The 12,010-nt window shown below is 38.7% G+C and overlaps 1 protein-coding gene across 1 annotated transcript; it reads left to right on the forward strand.

Annotated features, from left to right (window-relative positions):
- The first annotated feature begins 1,391 nt into the window (after positions 1-1,391).
- syngr2a (synaptogyrin 2a) lies at positions 1,392-11,792 on the forward strand. Its single transcript, XM_057345842.1, has 4 exons — positions 1,392-1,620; positions 4,521-4,758; positions 7,180-7,316; positions 10,610-11,792. Exons 1-4 carry the CDS (start codon positions 1,522-1,524, stop codon positions 10,796-10,798), a joined length of 663 nt encoding a protein of 220 aa, XP_057201825.1. The 5' UTR covers positions 1,392-1,521; the 3' UTR covers positions 10,799-11,792.
- Positions 11,793-12,010: the final 218 nt, after the last annotated feature.

Raw genomic sequence — 12,010 nt, forward strand, 5'->3', positions numbered from 1 at the left:
GTATCTGTATGTTGTAATCGACATCAGGATATTTGCAAGACATCGGCGATATACGATAACATCGTCACATCGGCCAGCCCTATTGCACGCTCCCTCAAAACCTGCGACATCTGTGGCATTGTGCTGTGTGATAAAACTGCACATTTTAGAGTGGCCTTTTATAGTGGCCAGCCTAAGGAACACCTGTGCAATAATCATGCTGTTTAATCAGAATCTTGATATGCCACACCTGTGAGGTGGATGGATTATCTCGGCAAAGGAGAAGTGCTCACTAACACAGATTTAGACAGATTTGTAAACAATATTTGAAAGACATAGGCCTTTTGTGTACATAGAAAAAGTCTTAGATCTTTGAGTTCAGCTCATGAAAAATGGGGGCAAAAACAAAAGTGTAATATTGGTCAGTGTATTTGTGTGACATAATACGTCAAGTCTATCATCCTGGCTGGCTGGGATGAAAATACAGTCAACACATTCAAATATATAAATCAGTAATTATCACTTCTGTTCATGATGTTAAAACATCATCGTCATGATGACACCTTTCTTACATTTACATTTGCAAATTAAGCACCCAAATACAGCACAGTGATGTGCAAACTATGATTTAAGTCTTAAAGTGAATAAATTAATCTTCATCAGCATTTTACAGAAACTGTATGATCCATGCATAATCCAAAACTACTTATTTGTTATTAAATAAACTTATGTTTCGCCAGATTGTTCCTCTTATTTAAGTCCTCAATTCACGTGCACTGGTAGCATTAGCACAGCATCAACTGTCCACACTGCACAAAAAATGACTTTCTTACTTAGTCTTTTTTTCTTGTTTTCCAGTAAAACTGTCTAAACATTCTTGAATCAAGAAGCATTTTCTTGATGAGCAAACTGACCTAAGAAAATAAATCTTGTTTTTAGTAAAAAAATATGAAATTTCAGTGAATTTGTGCTTAAAACAAGCAAAAAATCTGCCAATGGGGTAAGAAAAATAATCTTGAATTGAGTGAATAAGAAAAAGGTAAACCTTAATTCTATATGCATGTCTTCCGTTGCAGCGCAGGGACACCTAGCGGCCACAGTAAAAATGTGGAAATTAAATATGCAGGAGGTTTGGGCAGTTCTTTGATACATCATGGGTGTGCTGTGCGCACCACAGCCTGAACAAGGCTGACATTCACACAATCACACGTACACACTGAATCTCACTAGCAACTCTGCGTTGTTTAGTGGTGTGTTTGCGACTTTATCAGTGGTCTGCACAAATCTATATGGAGTGTAAATATGAAGCAAAGCACGTCTTAATCGAGTCGAGAAACGAAAGGCTGTGGGAATGTGTTGACGTGTACTTCCTTGAAGGGCGGCGCGCGTACTGCTTTCAGGAAACAAGTGTGAAAGTAAACATATTCAGTTAGATCGTTAGATGATCGAGCTGGCACACATCACACACACACACACACACACATATATATATATATATATATATATATATATACACACAAAGAGGAACACTCAGATACAGAGATGGAGTCAAGTGTTTACGGTTCACCTCTGTCTGGAGGAGTCTTCGATTTCTCCAGCTTTATCAAACAGCCTCAGACACTCACGCGACTCTTCAGCTGGGTGAGATTACTTGTACTTAACTAACTTGCTCGATAGACAGTTTTATGACATTCCTGACACGACTTACAGCTGCAAATAGTCGCGAGACAGACAGATATGAAAGGCTGGCGGGGCTGTGAAAGTAGCAACAGCTGGTGTTTTGTTAATGTGTCTAGTGTTCATCTTTAAGCACATTACATGTCGTGCCTCAGTGGCCCCCAAACCCAAAACACCGTTTCATACGTCATCAACTGTAGAAATCGTACTACCATCCAAAACAACATAAAGAAAGAGACGTTTATTGTAAAGAAAGGCACACGTCACGCGGCGCTGCGCAAGCCGATGGGCATATGACACCAAAGTATCGCGAGATCGATTCGAAAAGACAGCTTTTCAAACAAAACGACTTTTATCTCAACAAAGCACTTTATAGTTAATACTGCATGTGAGTGTCAAATTAAATCACGAAATACGCTTTCATCAAAGTGACAACAGACAGTATTAGTCATTCTACGAAACGGGTGCTGTTTGCGTGCGCAATGTTTGATGAAACGCATAAGTCACAAAAAATGTCTTAAGTGTGTTTCTAAAGCTTAAAGTTATTAATTCAAGTATTCTTGTTAACATGACGTATGATAAAATATATATTTTTAAAAGAGTAACATATTATTTGTAATAATTTTTCATTAGTACACAGCCAATTTCACATGTCGGTAGTGACCAACATGACATTTGTATTTACAATATCACTAAATAAGTTACATATTTTTTTCAAACATTTATTATTTTCAGGATTATATGTGTGTCCTTGATTACATTAAATATATTTATTGAAAATAAACCTTATTTAAATATTTGTGTGCATCCCTCAGTTTGACTTACCACCCCGTCACACTAACTTGTTTTATTTATAAATAATGTACTGTTGCTTTAAATGATACCACAAAGCAGAAGTGACATCATTGAGTTTTGTTGCCACCAAGAACAAAAACAGGCATGTACAGACATTCTTTTGCATTGTTTATTTGTTGCTTTTTCATGTTAGTCAGGGTCCGTAAAGCTCAAACCAACCACATCGTCACTCATAATAGATAGGGAAAACTCTTTTGATTATTTTTTTACAGTATTAATGCAAATAAAATTTTATTTCAGATTGAATGCATGTATGATAGTTGAGAAACGTTACCACATGGGAGATCTGTAGCCATTTTCGGATGAAATTTACCACCCTGTCACATTTTATTTTGACGAGGTGGTAAAGGATGTGGTGGGGTAGTTATGTCTCTGTTTAAATGTAAGGATGTGTGAAATCAAGGATTCTAATATAGGATAATCAGTTTTAATCAGTATTATTCAGCATTATTCAACCTCTCACTCACTAAATCACTCACTAGGCATAGAAATTGAACTTTTTCAGTTGTTGATAGCATGACCAAAGTTTTCCATTACATCTCTACTTTTTATATCTTCCCTACCCAATTTTAAAGTTTAAAACCAGTAGTGATATAGAGATACACTATGACCATACCACCCAGTCACAGTGAACCATCCCACCACATACCACCCTGTCACAGGGTCATTATGTTAAAAGATTATGGAAAGGACATTTTAAATAAATGATGTTCTTGTTGTGTGGACTTATCAAATGCATGTAACTTTATTTGTATTTTTTAAGTGAGTTTGTTTTTTCAGTACAAACAATAAGGCCATTGAAATGTTGAATTAATTTTTCTAGATTAAAAATCAAAGAATAAAAAATAGACGTTCTATTGATGGTTTCCAAAAAAGGGACATCTTAGCACCGGTTTGGTAGAATGACTCAAGGAGCGCGTGATGCACCTGCACAAAACATCAGGGCCCGGTTACATAAAGCACCTTAAGTGTAATTTTCCCTTAAGTGTGTCCTTAAGTATACCTTAAGTTTTACTTAAGTTATTCTCCTATTGACTTTGGTAAAGGAAAATCACCCCTTAAGTGTCATACTTAAGGGAAAAACTTAAGGAGCTTTATGCAACCGGGCCCAGCTCCTCATGTTTAGAAAGACTGAGAGAGAAGGTCCATCAGGACAGATCACAACACTTACGGCTCGAAGTTGTGAATGTCATTTACTACTGTGGTTTAAAAACTAAAGTAAACGTCTTGTAAGAGCGTGTCACACCCATAGAGCTGCAGTCATCAGTGTCTCACAATACAGTAGATGTGCTGGCTCTCAGGACAGTCACGAGTAAAGGCTTTGAGACATTGGGCATGATGTCTGCCCATGATGATATGTCTGCACAATGATTACAGTCTAATATTGGAGATGCGAATTTGATTCAGATTTTCTCCTGCTCTCACAGTTACGGATGGGTCTGTAGTGATGTGAAAGGCATAATTAAAACTTTAAAATAATTAAAATATTTGAATAATCATTTCATGCTTTTAAGAGCAATGCCAAAACATCACAAATACTTTAATGCAATACTTGTGACTTCATGTATCAGTATCAGAGCAGGTGTACATTTATTTCGTACCAACAACTAACATTCCAAAATAACATTGACATTTTCATCAATCCGAATATTTACGTCAAAACGACTTTGACAATTTACACAAAAAATCGTTCTGCTCGTGTTTCATGAATGAGGCCCATTATGTGTATATTTACTGTTGTGTAGTTATATGTTTAAGATATGTAAATGATGTGTCATCTGTTGTGTTTAAACACAGTACAGAAATGTTTATTGTAAATGAGTGTAATTATCGTCCTATCTCTGTTATACTGCCATGTTCGTCAGAACTGCACCCAAGTTTTTCACCCACTGTTGCACTTGATATTGTATATGGTTGAGTGAAAATAAAGGGATTTGATTTCATTTAGAAATGTTTGGATGGAGCGCCATCAGTAGTTCTGTGAATGTAATTCTTTCTTTCTATCACAGATCTTCTCAATAGTAGTGTTTGCTACCATCATTTCTGAAGGCTACATCAATGAATCGTCAGGAGACAACACTCACTGCATTTATAATCAGAACGACAGTGCCTGCAGTTATGGAGTTAGTGTTGGAGTTCTGGCTTTTCTGGCCTGTGTTGTCTTTATTGTGCTGGATGCGCTTTTCCCTCAGATCAGCAATGCCAACGATAGAAGATTCATCGTATTGAGTGATCTGATTTTCTCTGGTAAGATTTTTAAATGATTGTTTACTAGTGTGTGTGCAAAGACAAGCATCACCCTATAGTGACTGAGTTAAAGGGGTCATATGGCGCGAATACATGTTTTTCTGTCTTTGGTGTGTTATAAGTTGCCCATGCATGTATTAGACACGTAAAATTGCACAAATGAAAGTGTGGGAACAAAAGATGCATTCTATCTAAAAGCGAATGCTCACCCAGACCTGCCTGTAATGCCTCGTGTAACCACACCCCCACAAATCTACGTCAGTTGGTGGTCTGATTTGACAAAGACCGCCCAAATGTATACGCAAGTAAGGTGGGCGTACCTGTCAGCACAATTGAAGAGGAACCTGATGTTCCAAATATGGTAAGAGGAGTTACATTTCCCTCACACGCTTGCAGTATTCCACCAATCACTACGCACTGGTGAACTGGCCAATCATAGCACACCTCGCTTTTCAGCGCCATGAGCTTTGTAAAAAATCTGCACATTTCAGAGAGGCGGGGCAAAGAGGAGATACAAACATGCACGGTGTGTGGAAAATACAGCGTTTTTGAACCTTAAATCGTGTATACACATTACATTACATCTAAAACAAACCATAATATTCCTCTAAGCTGTGTCATGTCACCCCTTTAAGCCCCGCTCAAATTTTCTGCGTCTGTTGTTTTATATCTTTATTCAGGCCCACAATAAATAAATATCTCACAAAAGTGAAACTGAAGTCATTCACATAGTTTAGCATCTTCCCTGAACATTGCATTAAACATGGGTTTTAAACAGATTGCTAAGATTGTCAGTGTCAAGCAGAGCATTAAAAGAATAGTTCACAGAAGAATCAGGGTTCATACGGTCATGAAAAACCTGGAAAAGTTATGAAATTTTAAAATCGAACTTTTCAGATCTGAAAAAGTGTCGGAAAACGAATAAACCCAAAAAGTTTTGGAAAAGTCATGGAAATTGTCCAAAGAATACCTGTAAAAAATAAAATATGTTTAATGGCTCATTTTAACTAATTGGCAAATCAGGCGATCTTGCGAACAGGCAAAGCAGAGGGAGTGCTCACTGCGAGAGGGCCATTGCTGCAGCCAGCAATGTAACGTAAACGTAAATGTCTCTAATAAATTGTGGATGTAAATTTAGAAAATGCCAGGAAAATGCCGATTTAATAATGCGTGGCTTCATTCAGATAAGTTTAATGTATGGCTTGAAAGAGATCATCATCCAGGACGTGCAAAATGTCGACTCTGCAAATTTTTTTTGACATTTTGAACAAGGGAGAGGCAGTGTTAAGTAGCCACGCTAAAGGTGCGAAGCACCAGTCTGCTGTTGCGCACGAAGAAACTTTGAACCCCATCACCGGGTTTTTAAATCCGAGGAACGCCGTGACACCCACAGCCAGCTGCGGTGCTTCACTTAAGTCCTCCATCAAACAAGGGACCATTTCGGATGCTGTGTCAAGAAACAAAGCCCTAACTGCAAAGCCACTAAAGGTGGCTAATTCTCACTACTCTTACAAGTCGTGTGAAGATATAAGGCAAGTTTTTCCTGATATGTTTCCCAACAGCAAGATAGCTGCCAGATTTGCATGCGGCGAACGTAAATGTTCGTATATTTGCACGTTTGGAATGGCTCCTTATTTTAAAAAACTAACTTTGTCAAACATATCGAAGCAAAGAGCGTATGTGATGTTATTCGACGAAAGCCTGAATCATTACTTACAGACGAAACAGTTAGACATGCACGTCAGGCTGTGGGACGGAAGTGAGGTGAAGACTAAATACATTGGCTCAGAGTTTATGGGTCATGAATTTTGCCTCGAAAGTCATGGAAAAGTCATGGAAAAGTATTGGTAAAAATGTGTATGAACCCTGAAGAATGTGTTAAGTGTTTCCTAGGGCATGACACATCACACAACACTGGCTGGTGCTGCCCAAGTCAACCTCTGATTGGTCAACTTCAGATGGATTGCCAAATCCGCTCGTTCAACTTCATACACACCACAAATTCAAACCGACAGCCCCCGAATTGTTTTGACATGTTTGAAAATTATCGGGAGGTCGGGAGGTGATCGTAATTCCTCTAACACCATGCGAGCCGCGACCATACGAGCATAAACGATTTCCTCCCGAGCGAAAACAATCGCCTGCGAGCTCGTACGACAGCAAAAATCACACCGTGTATGCCCGCTTTTAGCTGGACTCTTGACCCAAGTCCTGCCATGTTAAGATTTCTTTGTGCTGTAATAGCACATTTCTTCTGACACAAGGTCAAAACCCTGTTGGTTCCACAACATTGATGCGTTAAGTTGGTTATTATTAAATGTGGAATAGTCGTGATCTAGAAAAATTGCTTACATTCTTAGATAAACCTGTGATTTATTGTGATCTGACACTCATGTGTGTTTGTCTTTTTCTTGTCATGAGGTGTCTGGACGTTTCTGTGGTTTGTGTGTTTCTGTGTGTTGACCAATCAGTGGTCTCGCACAGAGACAACAGAGGTTATTCCCGCCGATGCTGCTCGAGCCGTGGTGGCCTTCTCATTCTTCTCCATCGCCACCTGGGTAAGATGACCATCCTCTGTCTTTTGCACACATGGTGATCTTTTATCATGGTATATTCTGTACTGTGTGACACTAGCTACAAATGTGCCAACCAGTTGAAACTGAAACTGAAAGTTTTATAAAATCAGAATAAAAAAAAGGGGATCATCGTCAAGGGATAATCAAGAAATAAACATCACTGTCATGCTATAATATGTACCCGTAGTCTGTAACAGGGAACTTATATGTAGGTAAGAAATAAACATCATGTAACATATTCTTAGTTAAAACATAGGGTTGCAAATGGGTGGAAAATTTCCATCAACTATTCCAAGTTGGGCAAAAGTGACACTGAAGCAGTGTTGAAGTTAATGAGATAATGAAGTGATGATTAAGTCATGAAAACCTGCGGTTAACAAACACAATCACTGAAGAAAAGATGAACAGAAGGAAGTGTTTAGTGTTTCCTTTAGCTGGACTCTTGACCCTTGGCTTTCATGAATAAATGATGCCGCTGAATTGTCTTCTTGGTTTTGTAATTGTCTTTGCTTTCATATTTGGTTTAATGTGAAAATCAGAGTTGAATGGTTTGTTGTCATTGTTGAGGTTTGTATGAGGAATGTTGAATGTCTCAATTCTCCAGGGAACGATTAAAAGAGAGTTTTGCCTAAAATGACAGTTGCCTTTTTCCACAACAGTGGGGTGAAAGTGATGATGTAATAAGTAAAGATGGCGTTTAATTCTCCTCAGGTGAGATCTTGACAGATTTATTGTGACAGATGTGATGTTCATCTAATGCCGTGTTTCCACCGAAACTATCTCAAACAATTTGTCCCAGGAACTCTTTCCCCAAAGTGGGGGTCGGGACCCCCGGGGTTTTTTACTATTAGGAATAGCGTATTTAATCAATAAGTGTTACAAAATATAAAAACATTAGTTAAGTCAAAAATAAAAGCATGCATATAAAAAGCCATCAGCTTTTGGAATTTCCTCCCCCTCGATCGTGACCCCTGAGGTGATTACGTCACATTAATGACATTATCAACCGCATTAGGTTAGGTGCCGCAAGTCCATTTACAGCAGCACATTAAACAGTCCCATATGCACGCAGATTATTTTTCAAGCGTTAAATTTAAGATATTTTTATGTGTCGAAATGAAACGTTGGTTAATATTGACCAAAGACAACACAGGGAGGCCAGAGGAGGAGGGCGGAGAAGCGCTGCAGTCAGAAATCCATCGACCTCAGGTACAAAAAGAGACTGGCGTTTGCATAAAAAGGACATCCATCAGCACTCCAATCAGTTTGATGAAATTTGCCCATCTGTAGTAATAGTTCATGGTTTATGTATAACAAGAAGTAAAATAATGAGTAAATAACTATAAAGTCATATTATGTTCGACTGTGTTCTTTTGTGTTGTCGTTATATTTGGATAGACCTGAAAAGTGCATGTGCACAGTTGCACGCAATGTTTGTATACTTTACCCACCTCCGAGGATAGTGGGGGTCTCGAGTCCCTGACACTGTTATTTTGGGAGTCGCAGGCTGAAAAGTTTGGGAACAGGTGACGTAGGACTGCATATGGCGGCTCCTCCCAGTCCAGGAGGGGGCGGTAATGTCGAACAACGATGACGTCACATAAAGCGACAGACACTCGACAATGCCCAGCTTGTATAACCGACTCAATATTTTTAAGTATACCTTTTCATTGTGGGTCATCGTTTCCAATTCCCGTTGGAATTCTTCCTCTGCAAAAACACTTAATAAAATGCAATCAATGAAATCGTGAACTCAACCAATCAGCATATTCGACGACCAAGGCCCACCCCCGAATCTTCCGGAACTTTGGAAAAGTACTTCCTCACGAGCAGGGACTTTCTGGGGGGGGATTTTTACTCTGAACTTTGTTTTGATCCCAGTTCCTGCAGTGGAAACACACCAAGTACTGCCCCAAAGTTCCCGCGGTGGAAATGCGTCATAAAATACTTCCAGGTTGAAGTGGGAATTATCAAATTTCTGAGAGCACGTGAAGGCAGCACAAGTACTCTGCTGTTCCATTTGTAATATAACCGGACCGTGTTCTCCCGAGTCTGAACTTGACAAGTCCGATCTAGCAAGGATGCAAGTCGGTTCTTTGCGGTCTTGGAATTGAGAAATGGCCAGGGACTTTCTGAGGGGCAATATTTCCCCGGAACTTTGTTTTGGTCCCGGTTCCTTTGGTGGAAACACACTTATACCGCTTTTCCACCAGGGCTGGTGCAGGTGCCGGAGCCCAAATGGGAACCGGGCCGCGCTTTTCCAATCAAAAACTCCTGGACTGGTGCCAAGATTGGTTCCGAACTGGCCTCGAAACCTTGCTGGTCTTGAACTAGGTAACCTATGTCGTCATTAGGCGGAGCTTTCTCTGGATACTGCAGTTTCAAAGGCTCCATTGAGCAGCAACGGCAATAGAGCAAGAAAGCTTTACAATGTTCATAATATTATTGTTATTTTGTTACTAAATGTATTTTTAAGAATTATTTAGGCGAGAATGTATGCGTTTAAAGTTCAAATCTGTGGTCGGTTAATAAAGATGGTGTCTATTTTAAAATTAGCTTGGATGTTTTCAGAGATGTGAGCTCCACGCAACCACCGAGTGCTCGGCACTCATGTATCCTGCTGAACGCAGCCTCATCTCGGCAAGTCCTTCTGAAACTCACCACTGGCTCTGATGTCTGATATCTGTAGCGGTTAAACATGATATATAATTATTTTTGGGCATATGTCTAACGGTCAGTTTTGGCATTATACATCTTTTATTTGTACCTGGTCAAATCGTTTTGACTAAGGGCAAAGTTAAGTTTAATAACCTTATATTTCTTATTTAACTTTGTATTGAAGCGCTTCCTTGTGCTTTTGACTAAATTATTTGCTTTTAAATGACGTATTGAACAAACATCTTATACGTTCTAATAATAGATTGTGTTTAATATCATATTTTATTTTATTTAAAAAAAACGGTAGGAATAATCAGAGTAGGCATATGTTGTTGTGTTTTTTTCTGTTCTTGTTCATCTTTTCTTCAGTGGTTGTGTTTGTTAACAGCAGGTGTTCATCATTATTGATTAATTGGCTCTTAATTAATCATTTAATTGGAATATCACCCAGTTGAAATCTCCCCAGTTTACCCTCCCATGGAAAGTTTCCGACAATTTTCCACCCCTTTGCAACCCTAATCACTGGACAGCTGTGTAATATATCAAACATTATTGAAATGAATGTTCATCTGTTGTATAGAAGTTGTGTTATCTATCTTATGTAATTCTTTCTCCAGGCTCTGCTCACAGCGTTTGCGTTTAAACGTTACCGTCAGGGTCTGGAAAGTGTTGTGTCGGGCTACACTGATCCGGTGAATGATCACACATCCCCGTACCCTTCAGGTTATCCTCCTGAGGGCTATCAGCAGTCTCCATTCTCACACACTTCTGCAGGAGAGGGAACATATCAGCCTCCGGCATACTAACAAGTGTGTTCACTTTAACACTGATGTGCCCAAATCCATACGCTCCACTTTGCGTTGTTCTGCACAATTGTTTAAAATAAGGCCCAGTGTGCATTTTCCTGTTTTGCTCAGAGAACTTCAAAGTTATTCATTTTTACCACACACACCCTTAAGTGGGAATGTTTTTACACAAGTATGTATATATCAGTCATCTAATGTAGCTGAACAATCACAGAAAACAAACATGCCCTGATTTCATGAAGAAGCAGATAGTTTCCAAACTGCAGCGTTTGAAAAAACGAAATGAAAGTACTCAAATACAGACAGTCGACAAAATACATGTTCCCATTGTTTATGTGTATCACACGTGTTGCCAAACAATAATCATTCAAATAGGACAAGTCTATATTTCACTATGCACTATTCACTATTTGCCAAACAGCTGTAGTAAATGTTCACTTCAGTCTTATTTTGACTGAAATAGATTTTGTGAGTTGATGTTGTGAGGTAAGAAATGAACTACTGTAAACTCTTGACAATAGGCTTTTTGTGTACAACATTAGTACAACATGTTGAAAACAAGCCTTGTTTTGTATACTGTAGGCACCTGTTTTCTCTTCATATTATAATATCCTTCACTAAATGTGGATTGTTATCTTTAAGATGTGCTCTATTATGCCAGCCCAAATTCACTGCAAGATTTCTACCTCTTATCATTAAAGACGAAGTGCCTTATTTGAAATGAAGATCTGGGCTTACTCAAGAGGTTTGTTGTGTACGGTATTTCTGCATTGACTGTTTTTAATACTGTTTTGTATATGCCAACATTTACAGTCAAATGAATAGATCAGTAGTCTGACTTGGCCACTAGTAAAACAACTGTTGTGTTGTTCTTTTAAAGCACATTGTCTTTCTGTTCTTGTACTCTGCAACTGTTACTGAAACACAGTCATTGCAACATGCTCTTGTTTCTTGAAACGCCCAATAAAAAAAACTTGACTCTTTGATTAACTAATACAGCAGACTTATTGTGTCTTATTGTAAATCTGAAAAGTCTACATAAACGAGGCAGTTTCCCAGATAGGGCTTAAAGGAACACTCCACTTTTTTTGGAAATAGGCTCATTCTACAACTCCTTCAGAGTTAATAAGTTGAGTTTTACCGTTTTGGAATCTATTCAGCCAATCTCTGGGTCTGACATAGCACTTTTACCATAGCTTAGCATAGATCATT

This window comes from Triplophysa rosa, linkage group LG11 (genome assembly GCF_024868665.1).
Source record: "Triplophysa rosa linkage group LG11, Trosa_1v2, whole genome shotgun sequence".
In the NCBI taxonomy this organism is placed as follows: Eukaryota; Metazoa; Chordata; class Actinopteri; order Cypriniformes; family Nemacheilidae; genus Triplophysa; species Triplophysa rosa.